General features: G+C 46.0%; 1 protein-coding gene across 4 annotated transcripts in view; it reads left to right on the forward strand.

Annotated features, from left to right (window-relative positions):
- Positions 1–19,608, forward strand: part of LOC139406674 (ubiquitin specific peptidase 24) — a 47,921-nt gene that overhangs the window by 19,745 nt on the left and 8,568 nt on the right. For all 4 annotated transcript variants that reach the window (XM_071149545.1, XM_071149544.1, XM_071149546.1 and 1 more), the window contains 24 exons: positions 2,887–3,027; positions 4,638–4,874; positions 5,027–5,236; positions 5,374–5,547; positions 5,628–5,713; positions 5,793–5,901; positions 6,090–6,245; positions 6,346–6,539; positions 7,311–7,533; positions 7,630–7,792; positions 7,975–8,136; positions 12,420–12,490; positions 12,557–12,717; positions 13,066–13,127; positions 13,212–13,403; positions 15,841–16,100; positions 17,487–17,732; positions 17,849–17,947; positions 18,061–18,143; positions 18,237–18,378; positions 18,512–18,840; positions 18,949–19,073; positions 19,217–19,358; positions 19,445–19,595. In XM_071149545.1, coding sequence (XP_071005646.1) covers positions 2,887–3,027; positions 4,638–4,874; positions 5,027–5,236; positions 5,374–5,547; positions 5,628–5,713; positions 5,793–5,901; positions 6,090–6,245; positions 6,346–6,539; positions 7,311–7,533; positions 7,630–7,792; positions 7,975–8,136; positions 12,420–12,490; positions 12,557–12,717; positions 13,066–13,127; positions 13,212–13,403; positions 15,841–16,100; positions 17,487–17,732; positions 17,849–17,947; positions 18,061–18,143; positions 18,237–18,378; positions 18,512–18,840; positions 18,949–19,073; positions 19,217–19,358; positions 19,445–19,595 — 3,918 coding nt within the window. The remainder of the gene's footprint in view (positions 1–2,886; positions 3,028–4,637; positions 4,875–5,026; positions 5,237–5,373; positions 5,548–5,627; positions 5,714–5,792; positions 5,902–6,089; positions 6,246–6,345; positions 6,540–7,310; positions 7,534–7,629; positions 7,793–7,974; positions 8,137–12,419; positions 12,491–12,556; positions 12,718–13,065; positions 13,128–13,211; positions 13,404–15,840; positions 16,101–17,486; positions 17,733–17,848; positions 17,948–18,060; positions 18,144–18,236; positions 18,379–18,511; positions 18,841–18,948; positions 19,074–19,216; positions 19,359–19,444; positions 19,596–19,608) is intronic.

Raw genomic sequence — 19,608 nt, forward strand, 5'->3', positions numbered from 1 at the left:
AATAATACTTACTATAGTCCAGGTATACCCAAACTGGGAATACGTGCAATGCCGTCAGGGGTACGCCAAATATAAATGTGATTCACATTTAAAAAAATAAATAAATGTTTTTCTCATTTTCAAACAGTACATTTATATGTTCCAATGGGACTATACATTTGGGTGCGTTTTTTTCTCTCGCCTGAGTAGCCTCGTTTCACTGCCAAAAATAAAATGAAACCATCTAGTGTTCAGCGAAGTAATACAATGTCAAATACAGGTAGCCTAGTCAAATAATTAACATCCAATCACATTAACCGTTACTCTCTCGCAGGAAACCTTCACTCTTGCGCAGACATTTAGAAACAAAACATGACAATTTGAAAAATAAGCCACGGGAGTTTTTTGAGCGAGAATAAAGATGACTTTCGAGTAGTAAGACGCATAAAAGCAACAGATACCATTAATAAGAAGGGTCTAGAAGTGTCGTATATGGTGAGCTACCGAGTGGCTAGGACAGGCAAGCCCCATACTATTGTGGAGGACTTAATTCTTCCTGCTACCGCGAATATGGCTGGGACTGGGGGAAAAGGACAAAAAAACTATACAGACAATATCTCCATCAAACAACATTGTTTCACGACTCATCAGTGATGTGGCAGGAGATGTTTTGAAACAATTACTGCTTTGCATACAGGCCACTGAATTATTATATGCTTTACAGCTGGATGAGTCAACAGACGTGTGTAACGTGTGCTGGGAGTCGGGAAGCAAGTTCAGGGAGTGAGTGTTTTTAATAAATAAATAATACAAAACAAGAAACGAGAACAACGCACAGACAAACTGAAACAATGACTGCTGAGGAAGGAACCAAAGGGAGTGACATTTTTAGGGCAGGTAATCAAGGAGTGGATGGAGTCCAGGTCAGTGTCAGAATGCAATGATGCGCTAAACGATGGTGACAGGTGTGCGCCATAACGAGCAGCCCGGTGACCTAGAGGCTGGGGAGGGCGCACACGTGACAATGTGGCGGGCCTGGCCCAGCTACTGGTATATGTCCATTACGTTTATGGGGGTCAATTAAGGAAGACATCCTCTGGAAACCAGAACAACATGAGAGGATATTTTTTAAAGTACTGGACAGCTTTGTGACATCAAATGGACTTTGGTGGTCAAGATGTGTTGTATCTGTACTGATGGCGTAAAAGCCATGACAGGGAGACATAGTGGAGGGTTAACGCGCCTGCAAGCATTTGATCCCGACACCACTTGGGTACACTGCAGCATCCACCGAGAGGCTCTTGCTGCCAAGGGAATGCCTGACAGCTTGAAAGACGTTTTGGACACTACAGTGAAAATGGTTAACTCTGTTAAAGCAAGGCCCCTGCACTCTCGTGTATTTTCTGCATTATGCAATGATATGGGCAGCGACGATTTTACGCTTTGACAACATACAGAAGAAGTGTGCTGGTTATCAAGGGGCAAAGTATTGACACGTGAGCTCAAAGTTTTCTTCACTGACCATAATTTTTACTTGTCTGACCACTTGCATGACAATGAGTTTCTCACACGACTGGCCTATCTTGGTGATGTTTTTTCTCGCCTGAATGATCTGAATCTAGGATTACAGGGACTCTGCAACTATATTTAATGTGCAGGGACAAAATTGAGGCTATGATTAAGAAGTTGGAACTCATTTCTGTCTGCATTAACAAGGACATCACACAGGTCTTTCCATCATTTGTATGATTTTTTTGTGTGCAAATTAACTGAAGCTTACGGACAATGCCAAATGTGATATAGCGAAGCACCTGAGCGAGCTGGGTGCGCAATTACGCAGATACTTTCCCGAAACAGACGACACAAACAACTGGATTCGTTATCCCTTTCATGCCCTGCCTCCAGGCAACTTATCGATATCTGAACAAGACAGCCTCATCGAAATTGCAACAAGCGGTTCTGTGAAAATTGAATTCAATCAGAAACCACTGCCAGATTTCTGGATTGGGCTACGCTCAGAGTTTCTTGCTTTAGCAAATTATGCTGTTAAGACACTGATGCCCACTGCAACCACATACCTACGTGAGTGTGGATTCTTGGCCCTTACTAGCATGAAAAGTAAATACAGGCACAGACTGTGTGTGGAAAATGATTTAAGACAGACTCTACAACCCAACATTGCAGAGTTATGAGCATCCTTTCAAGCACACCATTCTCATTAACCTGTGGTGAGTTATTCACAATGTTTGTCGAACAAATAAGGTTTTATATGTAAGATGGCTAAAGTGCACAATTATTTATTATTATTTGTGTTCTGGTCCTATAAGAGCTCTTTGTCACTTCCCACGAGCCTGGTTGTGACAAATTCACTCATTCTTATGTTTAACATATATATCGTATAGTGTGTGTGACAGGCTTACAATGATGGCAAAAAACAACATTTGAGAGTGCACTGACCCTGGTGCTAGAGGGGGTACGCAGCTGAATGTTTGAAGGTGTACAGGACTATTAGAAAAGTTTGGGAACCACTGCTATAGTCTTTTTATTTACTTTTTATTTTAAAAAAACATTTAAGTTGAACATGTATGTGCTCTATATAACAATGTTAAAAATTAGGCGAAATCAATTTTCTTCAAGTTACACATCTCAAAAGGCACTGACATGGTGAAACGACCTCTTTTTATTAAATCATTTGGTTCATGATATGTCTAGACAGTCGTTCATCTCCATATCAGTATTGAGACATATTTTCAGAGCTGGAAAGTAATTTATGGACTCCAACAATCTGACCAGTTTCTGTCAATTTATTCAGTGTATGAGGCTAACACTAGCCTGACCGTTAGGATTAATGCACCTGTGGGACCTAAACACCCCAACCCTTTTATCATTTCGGTCCTGTGTGTGTAGTGTGTGGAGCGGCTGGACCTGTCTGGGATGGACTTTATCTGGCGCATCGCCATGGAAACGCCTGACGAGGAGATCGCTAACGAGGCCATCCAGCTCATCATCACCTACAGCTACACCAACCTCAACCCAAAGATGAAGAAGGTGTGTGTGTGTGTGCAGGGTTTGATGAAGGATTACTTGAGAAAGGTCATCTGTTACTGATTAGAGATTACATGACAGTAAAAGTAATTAGTAATATAATCCATTGGAATGAGTTACGCAATCTGGTTACTTTTGGATTACTTGGTTAGCCAGCATCTGCCACATCAGTTTATGCTGCAGACTGATGAGTGACCTCTCTGCCCACCTATCTCCCTCTTGCCCACCCAGCTCACCAGCATCTTTGGGCAATTGCTGGCTCAGATGCCTGTTGCATCTTCTTGATGAAATGGCACCACTGCTAAAAAGTCTGCTTCACTGTCAAGTTGTAGGGAAAGCAGACCCAACTCTTGTTCTTTGATTGTGCAGTTCTAGGCCTACTGCACCCAGCCACCAAGCAGATAGTGCTCAGTAAAAGAGGAAATGATCGTTTGAATGTCTGGCTCACCTTTAACAACAGTCTGGAACCATAAAGTAAACATATGTAACGGATCCAAGAGATCTGATTATTTCATGAGTTGGATGATCAATTGTGCAAATATTCTGAATGTAGACTATTCTCAGTTTGCAAAAACACATAGATCGGTCTGCCAAAGCTGACAGGTATATTTCAGTGTAGTTTCCACTGAAACTAGAGGGTTAGCTGTGCAAGCAGCTGTGTGTGTCATCCCAGGGCTTAGGAAGTGAACAAACAGGATGGAGCTGTGTTAACTAATCTAAAGTGTCCTTTTGACAGAAAGATCCTGATGAAATGGGGGATGATTTAGTTCTCAGTAAAGCGGGGGTCTGATGTTTTTTCTTTTTTCTGTAGAGACAACCAAGGAAAGTAATTTGGCAGTTTTGGAGATTTTAAATAGATTCGAACAGAAAGGAAAAGTATCCATTTCCACTAAAAGGTGACTTACACTCAGCACAGCTCGCAAAAACCTGCAATTTCTATTGCAGCAAACATCTTGATATTAGATGAAGTAATACGTTGTTTTTAAGAAAATAACTAATTTGATTACGCCATATTTATTTTAAGCAATCTGTGCTGATAGTTACTTCATTTTTGTAATCCGATTACATAATCCCTGTTACATGCAGTCCGTTAGTACCCAAACCTGTGTGTGTGTGTGTGGGGGTCATGGTTACCATCTCTGTTATTAACTCTGAAATCAAATTTTATTTGTCACATACACACGGTTAGCAGATGTTAATGCGAGTGTAGCGAAATGCTTGTGCGTCTAGTTCCGACCGTGCAGTAATATCTAACAAGTAATCTAACAATTTCACAACAACTACCTTATACACACAAGTGTAAAGGAATGAATAAGAATATGTACATATAAATATATGGATGAGAGATGGCCGAACGGTATAGGCAAGATGCGGTAGATGGTATAGAGTACAGTATATATACTGAGATGAGTAATGTAATGTATGTAAACATTATATAAAGTGACTCGTGATACATTTACTACATCAATTTTTCCATTATTAAAGTGGCTAGAGATTTGAGTCAGTATGTTGGCAGCAGCCACTCAATGTTAGTGATGGCTATTTAACAGTCTGATGGCCTTGAGATAGAAGCTGTTTTTCAGTCTCTCGATCCCCGCTGTGTGTGTCTGTAGGATTCTGTGTCTTTACACAAGAAGTTCATTGCTGATTGTTACAAACGACTGGAGGCAGCCAGTTCAGCTCTAGGAGGCCCCACGTTGACTCATGCTGTTACCAGGGCAACCAAGATGCTGACGGCCACCGCCATGCCAACTGTTGCTACGTCGGTCCAATCACCTTCCAGGTCCACCAAACTGGTTATCATTGAGAGGCTGCTGCTATTGGCTGAGCGTTACGTCATCACTATCGAGGTAAGACCTCACACTGACCAAAATATGTAACATGGCATTTTATCATTTTTGTTTAAACGTTAGACTACTTTCACCTATATGTCGATATAAACATTTCAATTTGGGGGATGAGAGCTTGACATGGAAAGATAGAAAAATGACTGTGTGTGTAGGATCTGTACTCTGTGCCTCGTACCATTCTACCTCACGGAGCGTCCTTCAATGGCCACCCTGTCTCTCTACACGTCACCTATGAGTCCACCAAAGACACCTTCACCCTGGAGGCCCACAGTAATGAAACTGTAGGCAGCATCCGATGGAAGATCGCCGAGCACCTCAGCTGTCCAGTCGACAATGTCCAAATCTTTGCCAATGACAGCGTGGTGAGTGTGTGTGTTATTTGTGTGTCTTGTTGACTGAACAGTGTGTGTGACAGCGTAGTAAGCCAAAGGATGGAAGTGTGTGACTGTGTATCATATGTATCTGTGTGTTTTGTGTAACTCTCTCTCTTGCTCTGTAGTTGACAATGAACCGGGACCAGAAGCTGCTGTCCCAGCTGGGGTTCAGTGATGAGCAGTCTCTGACAGTGAAGAGCTCTGGCACAGGGACACCCTCAGGTGGCAGCTCTGAATCCTCCGCCTCCGCCTCCTCCTCCAGCTCTGCGGTCTTCAACTCAGCCTACGCTATGGAACAGGTAAACCACACACAATCACTCACTGACATGTGTATACGAACACATTCAGTTCATGTTTGTGTCTGATTGTGTGTTTGTAGGAGAAGTCCCTTCCAGGTGTTGTCATGGCGTTGGTGTGCAACGTGTTTGAGATGCTCTACCAGCTGGCCAACCTGGACGAACCCCGGTGAGTTGTGCACGAACACACACAGATCCTTCAAGGACCTGGACCTGAATGTATGACGTTCTCTGTGTGTGTGTTCCAGGACAACCCTTCGTGTGCGTAAGCTGCTGCTGCTGATCCCAACAGACCCAGAGGTTCAGGATGCTCTAGATAACTTTGTTCCCAAAGAGTCCAGTGTATGGAGTCACCAGGTACATTTGCATTAACTAGTTCTATAGCTACTAACCCTTCAGTACTATCATAATCTAACCCTGTACTAGCAACCATCAGGCCCGGTGGGTTAGTTTGTGTTTGGGTTGAAATGATGAGGACAGTTAAACCCCTCTGACCAGAGCGAGGGTGATAGCATGTATGCGTTTCCTGTGTGTGTCTGCTGTAGAAGACGCTGTTCACCCTGGGTCAGGGGTCAGGCTCTCGGTCTCCGTCTCTGGGTTCTAAGCAGCAGCACCAGCCCAGTGCTGCCTCCATCTTGGAATCACTCTTCAGATCCTCTGCTCCCGGGATGTCCACCTTCAGAGTCCTCTACAACCTAGAGGTACACACACACACACACACTCCTGTACACACCCACACATTTGTGCACGGACACACTTCACACACTTCGTTCTGTGACCTCTTTCTTCTCCTTTCTCAAGGTGTTGAGTTCTAAGTTGATGCCAACCTCAGATGACGAGATGGCTAAGACCAGTGTCAAGTCTTTCTGTGAGAACTTCCTGAAAGCTGGAGGTCTCAGTTTGGTGGTGAACGTGATGCAGCGAGACTCTATTCCCTCTGAGGTGGACTATGAGACCAGACAGGGAGTCTACTCCATCTGTCTACAACTGGCCAGGTACACACACACAGTGGTGGTTCTAGCTTGTATAGCTCCCTGGGCGAACCCCCACCCACCATTCTGCACTAACTGTCATTTTTATTCAGACATTTGGAACAACACAAATAAATAATCAGAACATTTAAAACTATATAAAATATATACAAAAATAACTCATAAATATCAAAAATAAGTAACAAAGACAAATAGAAACATTTGTGTTGATTTGGCACTCGAGCATCAATACATTACCCATCCCCCAACACTGTCAACCAAGAGTCATGACTAAACCAGTCCACCTTGGTGGTGTGCATTAGTACTGTACAACCTTAGAGGTGCGCTATTTGATAGATTTCCCCGCTCCCCCTACCTCGGGCTTCCAGTGGGGAGACCTCTGGTCAACCTACCCCCCCCCCCCCCATCTCGTACTTCTGAGTGGGAGACCTCTGGTCAACCTACTCCCGCCCCCCTCCCCATCTCGTACTTCTGAGTGGGAGAACTTCCCAGGCAACTAGAATCAGGGCGCCCACTCCGACAAGGTTAATTGACCCACAGTTCCACACGGTGACATGATATCATTGACCCACAGTCCCACATGGTGACATGATATCATTGACGTGACGTGCTAATGAGCGATAGAAAAACGATCGCGCAAATGTGTGGGTGCCCCGTGCCGCCCTGGGTGGCTGTCCATGTCGCCTATAACTAAACCTACCACTGCACACACACACACGTTTAGATAAGTTGTTAGAGAGGTTGAATGTGATTGGATCTTTCTTTCCCCTGCAGGTTCCTTTTGGTTGGCCAAAGTATGCCGTCGTTGCTGGATGATGATGTCATCCGAGAGGGCGACACGCTGTCTAGTCGGCCGTTCCGTAATGCGGGGCGACCGGGGAGACAGCTGTCGCTGTGTGGAACGCCAGAGAAGAGCTCCTATAGACAGATGTCTCTGTCTGAACGCTCCTCCATCAGAGTAGAGGAGATCATCCCTGCTGCACGCGTGGCTATACAGGTACACACACACACACACTAATGCATACCTAACACAAACATGCAACTAATACACACACATCTTACACACACCTCTAACCATGTCTCTTCTCCATAGACAATGGAGGTGGGGGACTTCACCTCGACGTTGGCGTGCTTCATGCGTCTGACATGGGCAGCAGCCGCTGGCCGATTGGACCTCGTCGGCAGTCCACAGCCAATCAGACCTGAGCACAGCTCGCTCCTCCCACTTGGGGTCCGCACCCGTGTCAGCAGCACTGGTGAGACACACACATACAAGGCACTGGTGGAATATATTGACACACATTTAACAACATACACATCAGCCTGAATTGTGAGCAATGAAAGGGATTGTCTATTACGCTCTTCTCATTCTTTGGCCTTATACTGAGGATTTCTCTCTCTCTCCTCTCTCTTTTTACTTCTCTCTCTCTCTCGACAGGAAGTAACTGCAGCTCCAGCAGTGAGGGCGAAGCGCCACCCACAGCTCTGCATGCTGGGATATGTGTGAAGCAGCAGAGTGTTTCTATTAAAGACTGCATCATCGCTAGAGAGGCCCTGTCACTACTGGTCACCTGTCTACAGCTACGAACACAGCAGCTAGGTAACACACACCCTGTCACTACTGGTCACCTGTCTATAGCTATGGACACAGCAGCTAGGTAACACACACACACACACACCCTGTCACTACTGGTCACCTGTCTACAGCTATGGACACAGCAGCTAGGTAACACACACACTGTCACTACTGGTCACCTGTCTACAGCTACGAACACAGCAGCTAGGTAACACACACACACACACACCCTGTCTCTACTGGTCACCTGTCTATAGCTATGGACACAGCAGCTAGGTAACACACACACACACACACCCTGTCACTACTGGTCACCTGTCTACAGCTACGAACACAGCAGCTAGGTAACACACACACACACACCCTGTCTCTACTGGTCACCTGTCTATAGCTATGGACACAGCAGCTAGGTAACACACACACTCTCTCTACTGGTCACCTGTCTACAGCTATGGACACAGCAGTTAGGTAACACACACACACTCCTGTCTCTACTGGTCACCTGTCTACAGCTACGAACACAGCAGCTAGGTAACACACACACACACACACACCCTGTCTCTACTGGTCACCTGTCTATAGCTATGGACACAGCAGCTAGGTAACACACACACTGTCACTACTGGTCACCTGTCTACAGCTACGAACATAGCAGCTAGGTAACACACACACACACACCCTGTCTCTACTGGTCACCTGTCTATAGCTATGGACACAGCAGCTAGGTAACACACACACTGTCTCTACTGGTCACCTGTCTACAGCTATGGACACAGTAGCTAGGTAACACACACACTGTCACTACTGGTCACCTGTCTACAGCTACGAACACAGCAGCTAGGTAACACACACACACCCTGTCTCTACTGGTCACCAGTCTATAGCTATGGACACAGCAGCTAGGTAACACACACACTGTCTCTACAACACACTCTCTCTACTGGTCACCTGTCTACAGCTATAAACACAGCAGTTAGGTAACACACACACACTCCTGTCTCTACTGGTCTCCTGTCTACGGCTACGAACACTGCAGCTAGGTAACACACACTGACATTTTCAAAACCTGACCCAGTCTGTAATACCTACATGTTTCAAGCAGACCACCATAGTCCCTGTGCCCAAGAACACCAAGGTAACATGTCTAAATTACTATCGCCCTGTAGCACTCACATCTGTAGCCATGAAATACTTTGAAAGGCTGGTCATTGGCTCACATCAATACTATCATCCCAGAAACCCTAGACCCACTCCAATTCACATACCGCCCCAATAGATCCACAGATGGCGCAGTCTCTATTGTACTCCACACTGGCCTTTCCCACCTGGACAAAAGGAACACCTATGTGAGAGATGTTAATTGACTACAGCTCAGCGTTCAACACCATAGTACCCTCCAAGCTCATCACTAAGTTAAGCTCCCTGGGACTGAACACCTCCCTCTGCATCTGGATCCGGGACTTCCTGATGAGCCGCACCCGGGTGATGAGGGTAGGCAACAAAACATCTGCCATGCTGACCCCTCACCGCGGGTGCCCCTCGGGTGCGTGGTTAGTCCCCTCCTGTACTCCCTGTTCACCCACGACTGCGTTGCCACGTACTACTTCAACACCATCATTAAGTTTGCTGACGGCACGACAATGGTTGGCCTGATCATTGACGATGATAAGACAGCCTGTAGGGAGGAGGTCAGAGACCTGGCAGTGTAGTGCCAGGACAACAACCTCTCCCTCAACGTCAGCAAGACAAAGGAGCTGATCGTGGAGTGGACTACAGGAAACAGAGGGCCGAGCACGCCCCCATTCATATTGACGCGGCTGTAGTTGGAGGGGTCGAAAACTTCAAGTTCCTCGGTGTCCACATCACTAAGGATCTATCATGGTCCACACACATCAACACAGTTGTGAAGAGGGCACGACAATGCCTCTTCCCCCTCAGGAGGCTGAAAAGATTTGGCTTGGACCCTCAGATCCTCAAAGTTATACAGCTCAGAATTGAGAGCATCTTGACTGGCGGCATCACTGCTTGGTATGGCAACTGCTTGGCATCTGACCGCAAGGCCCTACAGAGGGTACGGCCCAGTACATCACTGGGGCCAAGCTCCCTGCCATCCAGGACCTGTATACCAGGCGGTGTCAAAGGAAGGCCCTAGAAATGGTCACTTACTCCAGCCACACAAGTCATAAACTGTTCTCTCTGCTACAGCACGGCAAGCAGTACCGATGCACCAAGTCTGGAACCAACAGAACCCAGAACAGCTTCTACCCCCAAGCCATAAGACAGCTAAATAGTTAGTTAAATAGTCCAGGTAGCTGTTTGGTTAACTATCTGCATTGACCCTTTCTGCACTAACTTTCTTTTGTCTCATCACACACACTACTGTTTATTATCTGTGACTTTATTCTTAGTTGTATGTACATATCTACCTCAATTACCTCGTACCCCTGCACACTGACTCGGTATTGGTACCCCGTGTATAGAGCCAAGTTATCGCTGCCCATTGTGTATTCATTATTATGTGTTTTACCTTTCTATTATTTCTCTATTTTCTTTCTCTGCATTGTTGGGAAGGGCCCGTAAGTAAGCATTTCACTGTTAGTCTACATCTGTTGTTTCTCTCTGCATTGTTGGGAAGGGCCCGTAAGTAAGCATTTCACTGATAGTCTACATCTGTTTCTCTCTGCATTGTTGGGAAGGGCCCGTAAGTAAGCATTTCACTGTTAGTCTACATCTGTTGTTTCTCTCTGCATTGTTGGGAAGGGCCCGTAAGTAAGCATTTCACTGTTAGTCTACATCTGTTGTTTCTCTCTGCATTGTTGGGAAGGGCCCGTAAGTAAGCATTTCACTGTTAGTCTACATCTGTTGTTTCTCTCTGCGTTGTTGGGAAGGGCCCGTAAGTAAGCATTTCACTGTTAGTCTACATCTGTTGTTTCTCTCTGCATTGTTGGGAAGGGCCCGTAAGTAAGCATTTCACTGTTAGTCTACATCTGTTGTTTCTCTCTGCATTGTTGGGAAGGGCCCGTAAGTAAGCATTTCACTGTTAGTCTACATCTGTTGTTTCTCTCTGCATTGTTGGGAAGGGCCCGTAAGTAAGCATTTCACTGTTAGTCTACATCTGTTGTTTCTCTCTGCATTGTTGGGAAGGGCCCGTAAGTAAGCATTTCACTGTTAGTCTACATCTGTTGTTTCTCTCTGCATTGTTGGGAAGGGCCCGTAAGTAAGCATTTCACTGTTAGTCTACATCTGTTGTTTCTCTCTGCATTGTTGGGAAGGGCCCGTAAGTAAGCATTTCACTGTTAGTCTACATCTGTTGTTTCTCTCTGCATTGTTGGGAAGGGCCCGTAAGTAAGCATTTCACTGTTAGTCTACATCTGTTGTTTCTCTCTGCATTGTTGGGAAGGGCCCGTAAGTAAGCATTTCACTGTTAGTCTACATCTGTTGTTTCTCTCTGCATTGTTGGGAAGGGCCCGTAAGTAAGCATTTCACTGTTAGTCTACATCTGTTGTTTCTCTCTGCATTGTTGGGAAGGGCCCGTAAGTAAGCATTTCACTGTTAGTCTACATCTGTTGTTTCTCTCTGCGTTGTTGGGAAGGGCCCGTAAGTAAGCATTTCACTGTTAGTCTACATCTGTTGTTTCTCTCTGCGTTGTTGGGAAGGGCCCGTAAGTAAGCATTTCACTGTTAGTCTACATCTGTTGTTTCTCTCTGCATTGTTGGGAAGGGCCCGTAAGTAAGCATTTCACTGTTAGTCTACATCTGTTGTTTCTCTCTGCATTGTTGGGAAGGGCCCGTAAGTAAGCATTTCACTGTTAGTCTACATCTGTTGTTTCTCTCTGCATTGTTGGGAAGGGCCCGTAAGTAAGCATTTCACTGTTAGTCTACATCTGTTGTTTCTCTCTGCATTGTTGGGAAGGGCCCGTAAGTAAGCATTTCACTGTTAGTCTACATCTGTTGTTTCTCTCTGCATTGTTGGGAAGGGCCCGTAAGTAAGCATTTCACTGTTAGTCTACATCTGTTGTTTCTCTCTGCATTGTTGGGAAGGGCCCGTAAGTAAGCATTTCACTGTTAGTCTACATCTGTTGTTTCTCTCTGCATTGTTGGGAAGGGCCCGTAAGTAAGCATTTCACTGTTAGTCTACATCTGTTGTTTCTCTCTGCATTGTTGGGAAGGGCCCGTAAGTAAGCATTTCACTGTTAGTCTACATCTGTTGTTTACCAAGCATGTGATGATTACAATGTGGCCTTGATTTGACACACAGACACTGTTTTGTAAAGACAGAATGCTAACAGTGTGTGTGTCTCTCTCCAGGCTCATTCTACATCCTCCCCTGTGTCAGCGACTTCATCATCGACATCCTGCTAGGATCAGCCAGTGGAGAGGTACCTAGGATGTGTGTTGGTGTGTGAGACTGTGTGTGTGTGGGTTCTAACCCGTGTCTCTGTCAGATCCGGCGCGTGGCATGTGACCAGCTGTACACTCTGAGCCAATCCGACAGCTCTGCGTTCCCTGAGATCGTCAAACCCAACGTGTTCCTGCTTCGAGTCGTCCTCGCCTCCCAGCTGCCTCTCTGGAGCCCCACGTCTGTCATGAGAGGAGTCAACCAGAGGTACACACACGCATTGTTGTCATTGCTACTCGGAGGCAGTAGTAAGTTACCTTAAACAGCAGATGGGGCCAAATTATCCGTGACAGATGATAGGTGGACTAACATGCTGACCACACCGCTTGCAATGATTTGATAACATACATGTTATTCAATCATTGCAGCCACAGCCTGTTTTGTTCTGTGTACTTTGTTCTGTCTGTTGTGTCTATATCTGAGTGTAATATTGTTCTGTCTGTTGTGTCTATATCTGAGTGTAATATTGTTCTGTCTGTTGTGTCTATATCTGAGTGAAATATTGTTCTGTCTGTTGTGTCTATATCTGAGTGTAATATTGTTCTGTCTGTCCAGGTTGCTGTCACAGTGTACTGAGTACTTTGACCTGCGATGTCAACTACTGGATGACTTGACCAGTAAGTTTACACACACACAGACACACACACCAACGGTTTTCCAACACTCATTGACACATGATGAATGCTCCTGTCCCACTCCAGGTTCGGAGATGGAGGTGTTGTCAGTGAGTGCGGTGGCCATGTTGGAAGATGAGATCAGCTGGTTGGATAACTTTGAGCCCAGCTGGAGCTCTGAGATGGAGACCAGTGAGGCTGACAACATCCTGCAGGCTGGACACCTCCGCCTCATCAAAACACTACTGTCACTCTGTGGCACAGAGAAGGAACAACTGGGTGAGAACACACACATTCATATACCGTGCCTTCGGAAAGTATTCAGACCCCTTGAATTTTTCCACATTTTGTTATGTTACAACCTTATTCTAAAATCTATTAAATGGTTTTCCCCCTCATCAATCTACAAACACTACCCCATAATGGGTTTCCCCCTCATCAATCTACAAACACTACCCCATAATGACAAAGCAAAAACTGTTTTCAAGAATTTTTGCAAATGTAATTTTTATTTTTTATTTTTATGATAACATTTACATAAGTATTCAGACCCTTTACTCAGCACTTTGTTGAAGCACCTTTGGCAGCGATTACAGCCTCAAGTCTTCTTGGGTATGACGCTACAAGCTTGGCACACCTGTATTTGGGGAGTTTCTCCCATTCTTCTCTGCAGATCCTCTCAAGCTCTCAGGTTGGATGGGGGGCGTCGCTGCACAGCAATTTTCAGGTCTCTCCAGAGATGTTCGATGGCTTCAAGTCCGGGATCTGTCTAGGCCACTCAAGGACATTCAGAGACTTGTTCCGAAGTTGCTCCTCCGTTGTCTTGGCTTTGTGCTTGAGGTCGTTGTCCTGTTGGAAGGTGAACCTTTGCCCCAGTCTGTCAAGGATCTCTCTGTACTCTGCTTCACTGTAGGGATGGTGCTAGGTTTCCTCCAGACGTGATGCTTGGCATTCAGGCCAAAGAGTTCAATCTTGGTTTCAGAGAGAATCTTGTTTCTCATGGTCTGAAAGTCCTTTAGGTGCCTTTTGGCAAACTCCAACCGGGCGGTCATGTGCCTTTTTACTGAAGAGTGACTTCCGTCTGGCCACTCTACCATAAAGGCCTGATTGGTGGAGTGTTGCAGAGATGGTTGTCCTTCTGGAAGGTTCTCCCATCTCCATAGAGGAACTCTGTCAGCGTGACCATCGGGTTCTTGGTCACCTCCCTGACCAAGACCCTTCTCCCCCGATTGCTTAGTTTGGCCGGCCGGCCAGCTATAGGAAGAGTCTCTTGGTGGTTCCAAACTTCATCCGTTTAAGAATGATGGAGGCCTTTCCAAATCAAAATGTGGAAAAGGTCAAGGGGTCTGAATACTTTCCCAATGCACTGTACATATACACCATCGGAACACAGAGTATATATACACACACACACACACACACACACCAGAACACAGCCTGCCATACATACACACATATAGTTCAGATCCTTAAAAGGTTATATTTTCCGAATGCTTTGCTGTGGTAGGGAGACGGTCCAGCACCAAGCACAGTTGCAAGTTACACTGAACAAAAATATAAACCACATATAAAGTGTTGGTCCCGTGGTTCATAAGATTAAATAAATGATCCCAGAAATGTTCTTTAGGCACAAAATGCTTATTTCTCTCAGAGTTTGGGCAAAAATGTGTTTATCTCCTTGTTAGTGAGCATTTCTCCTTTGTCAAGATAATCCATCCACCTGAGAGGGGTGGCATATCAAGAAGCTGATTTAAACAGGATGATCATTCCACAGGTGTACCTTGTGCTAGGGACAATAAAAGGCCACTCTAAAACAGGCAGTTTTGTGTCACACAGCACAATGTCACAGACGTCTCAAGTTTTGAGGGAGCGTATAATTAGCATAAATGTATAATGTTCATTTCTCTACCATAAGCCGCATCCAATGTTGTTTTAGAGAATTTGGCAGTACGTCCAACCGGCCTCACAACCGCAGACTCACGTGTATGGCATTGTGTTGGCGAGTGGATTGCTGATGTCAACATTGTGAACCGAGTGCCCCATGATGGGGGTGCGGTTATTGTATGGGCAGGCATAAGCCACGGACAACAAACACAATGCATCTTATCGATGGCAATTTGAGTGACGAGATCCTGAGGCCCATTGTCGTGCCTGTCATCGGTCGCCATAACCTCATGTTTCAGCATGATAATGGACAACCCCATGTCGCAAGGTTATGTACACTTCCTCGAAGCTAAAAATGTCCCAGTTCTTCCATGGCCTGCATACTCACCAGACATGTCACCCATTCACCATGTTTGGGATGCTCTGGATTGACGTGTACAACGGTGTATTCCAGTTCCCGCCAATGTCCAGCAACTTCTCACAGCCATTGAAGAGGAGTGGGACAACATTCCACAGGCCACAATCAACAGCCTGATCAACTCTATGTGAAGGAGATGTGTCGCACTGCATGAGACAAATGGTCACACCAGATACTGACTGGTTTTCTGATCCACACCCCTACCTTTTTTTTCTCAAGGTATCTGTGACCAACCGATGCATATCTGTTTTCCCAGTGAAATCCATAGATTTGGGCCTTATTAATTTTTTTTAATTGACTGATGTCCTTATATGAACTGTAACTGTATAATCCTAGACATTTTTGCATGTTGCATTACAAGACAGTCCAGGCAGTTTGGGTTTCAAAGTCGCTATGTGTGTGTTTTCTCCACAGGTCACTCTCTGATCCAGCAGCTGTTAGATGACTTCCTCTTCCGAGCATCGCGCATCATCCTGAACACGTCTAACCCCGCCTCCAGCTCCCCCCCCAGCCACGACTTCTTCCCCAAGTGCAGTACGGCCAGCAGCAGACTGGCAGCCTACGAGGTGCTGGTGATGCTGGCAGACAGCTCTGTGGCCAACCTACAGCTCATCACCAGAGAGCTGCTGTCCATGCACCACCAGTCAGACCCCTCGCTCAGCAAGGAGTTTGACGTGAGTCTCACACACATTTTTGCTCTCATGCGAGCGCACACACACAGATGGGTGTAACGGTTTGGTGTGTTTTGCGTTCACGTTTCACAATGTTCCTGACGTTGTCTGTTGTGACTGGATTGTTATGTTGGGCCTCAAGTTTTCCGCTCTGATGCTGAGTTTGTGGGAGGTGGGAGTTTACCAGTTATGAAGTCGTAAATACCAGTTAGATGCATTCATGTGATTTTAACTCTGTTTGAGAAATGATTTGGCTAATGGCCAACACGCTGCGTCAACCATAAACTAAAAGAACAGCTATCATGCTTGCAAACAAATTATAGGGTTCAATAACCACATAAATAGATTACTTTTTTTTTATAAATAATGTTTTGTTGCATTTTAACTGCCGAAAATGCTGTTGTACATTTCCTTAGTAGGTGACGTCAGAGGTCAGCATGTGGGAGAAGTGGGTTCTCAGGATGATGGACTAGTTTCCCACTAGTAATTAGGAGTTTGACGGCCGTTCAAGTGGATTTTTTTCCTCCCCAGTCGTATATGGTAAATTCCCACTTCCATCTCGGTTCTGAACGCACCGTGACACTGCCTCCTTCAGTGCCAGATGGGTACTGGTGACTCATAAAGGGGGCGTGTCTGGAGCATGATACATCTCTTTCCGGGGTAATGCGAAGTTCGTAATGTTGGCTCGAGTACTTTCACGAGGTGCTGAAGAAAGAGAAGTATTCTCAACCACAGAGAATAGCCTACCTATCGCTCTTGTAAGTTATTTGGCTCTGTCACAAACAGCTGCCAAGGGCTGCTTGAATGCAGAGGGGAGAGGTGTTGTTTCCGTCTTGCTCCGGTATACTGGGGTGATGTCGGCGTAAATGTGTCAACCACATTTGAGGCGTTGTCCATCGTCGTTGTAATCTACTGGAAAGCCAAAATGTTCCCAAACGGGAGATTTAAACGATGGTGGTGGGGAACGTCCATTCCTGGTTTATCGACCCCAGGACAGTTTGAAATGCGACAATTAAGATTTGAATTTGGGTTACAACGTGCGCATAGGCTCTAGTTGTGTTAACGGAATAGCCTGAAATATCTTTTCAGCTCAGATTTACTGGAGACATTGGCCTACCATGCAGCATAGGCACAGCCTATAGGCCTAGTGTTTTCTGTTTTTTATTTATTCGTTCGGGTTCACAGTGCGGAACAAACGGGGTCCCGGTACCAAACGGTTCGGTATGAATACGTGTACCGTTACTACCCTGGTGTGCGCGTGCCCACACACAACAAACACATGTGAATGGAGAAATGCTTGATAGAACTGAAGCGTTTACAGGTATGTAATGTTTCTACCTTCAGTGTCTAACTCTTCTCCTATTCCCTCCCTCCGTGCCCCTCTCCCAGTTCCTCCCGCCGGTGGACAGTCGCTCTGTGTCGGGGTTCGTGGGGTTAAAGAACGGTGGAGCCACCTGCTATATGAATGCTGTGTTCCAGCAGCTGTACATGCAGCCTGGCCTGGCTGAGGCCTTTCTGTCTATAGAGGACGACACGGAGCAGCCAGACGAGAGTGTTTTCTGTCAGGTCCAGTCTCTGTTCGGACACCTGATGGAGAGCAAGCTGCAGTACTACGTCCCTGAGAACTTCTGGAAGGTACCCGAACATGCGCAGACGCGGACGTGCACACGCATTCAAGTACACTACACAGTACATACTCAACTAACTACCCGCGTTTCCTTTGAAAATAATGAATGTTTGTGTTTCTGTAGATCTTTAAGATGTGGAATAAGGAGCTGTATGTAAGAGAGCAACAGGATGCCTATGAGTTCTTCACTTCACTGGTGGACCAGTTGGACGAGCACCTTAAGGTTTCACACACTCCACTATTCACTTATCTACTTATCACACATATTTGTACTATAATGTGACACACACCTTTTTATTATTGACATATTGAGATGTTGTCTGTTTTGTTCTTTAGAAAATCGGCCGTGAGCAGATCTTTAAGAACACTTTCCAGGGAATCTTCTCTGATCAGAAGATCTGCAAAGACTGTCCTCACCGGTAAGCTCACACATGCGTGTATACACACACACACACACACACACAGCCATCACTTTTAAACCCCTAACTTTAACCTCTGACCCCTGATCGTAGATATGAGCGAGAGGAGACGTTTATGGCGCTGAACCTGGGTGTGACTTCGTGTCAGAGTCTGGAGATCTCATTGGACCAGTTCGTCAGGGGGGAGGTGCTGGAAGGAACTAACGCCTACTATTGCGAGAAGTGCAAGGAGAAGGTGTGTGTGTGTGTGTGTGTTAATGTATGCATAAGGAGGATGTGTATTAATGTGTGTGTAAACAGGATGTTTATTAAGTCGATGTCCAGTGTTAGTGTACATGTACGTTAACTTGGTGTGTGTATCTCTCCAGCGTACCACAGTGAAGCGGACCTGCATAAAGTCCCTGCCCAGTGTTCTCTGTATCCATCTGATGCGCTTCGGATTCGACTGGGAGAGTGGACGCTCCATCAAATACGACGAGCAGATCAGGTTTCCCTGGGTGCTGAACATGGAGCCCTACACAGTGTCTGGCATGGCTCGTCAGGATGGGGGGGCGGAGGGGGGAGAGGGCCGGGGGGAGGCAGGTGGCTCACCCAGGAAGAAGGTCACTATCTCTGAGAACTACGAGCTGGTGGGAGTCGTAGTCCACAGCGGGCAGGCGCACGCTGGACATTACTACTCCTTCATAAAGGACCGACGGTGAGAGACTAACACTTAAGTGTTATAAACTAATGTCCTATTTTTAAGACGAGGAAATTACATTGATCATAAATAGTCATCTTACAATTCTGCTCTCCTCTCCTGTAGGGGAAGTGCTAGAGGAAGGTGGTATAAGTTTAATGACAATGTGGTCGAGGAGTTTGACATGAACGACGAGACACTGGAATACGAGTGCTTTGGAGGAGAGTACCGGCCTAAAGTCTACGATCAGTGTAAGTTCTATTTAACAGGTAAACGTAAATGGAACATTCGCAGCGCTAACATTTTAGCATCCCCTTTTTTTTCAGTTCCTTCTGTACATTAATGACAAACTCATAAAATATCCACCCTAACATCACTTTGTGTGTGTGTGTAGCTAACCCCTACCCGGATGTGCGGCGGCGGTATTGGAACGCCTACATGTTGTTCTACCAGAGGATCAGTGACCAGAACTCTCCTGTTCTCCCTAAGAAGAGCAGAGTCAGCGTCATGAGGCAAGAGGCAGAAGACCTCACGCTGTGAGTCTCACACACACACAGCCTACATACACACACCTCATGCACACACACACAACTCACACTGTAACCCTCTCTCTTTCATGTAGTTCGGCGCCCTCTAGCCCAGACGTCAGTCCCCAGTCGTCCCCTCGCCCTGCCAGGGCCAACAATGACCGTCTCTCTGTCCTGACCCGCCTCGTACGGAAGGGAGAGAAGAAAGGACTGTTTGTGGAGAAGATGCCTGCTAGGATCTACCAGGTAACTACACTGG

This window comes from Oncorhynchus clarkii, chromosome 4 (assembly GCF_045791955.1).
Source record: "Oncorhynchus clarkii lewisi isolate Uvic-CL-2024 chromosome 4, UVic_Ocla_1.0, whole genome shotgun sequence".
Lineage (NCBI taxonomy): Eukaryota > Metazoa > Chordata > Actinopteri > Salmoniformes > Salmonidae > Oncorhynchus > Oncorhynchus clarkii.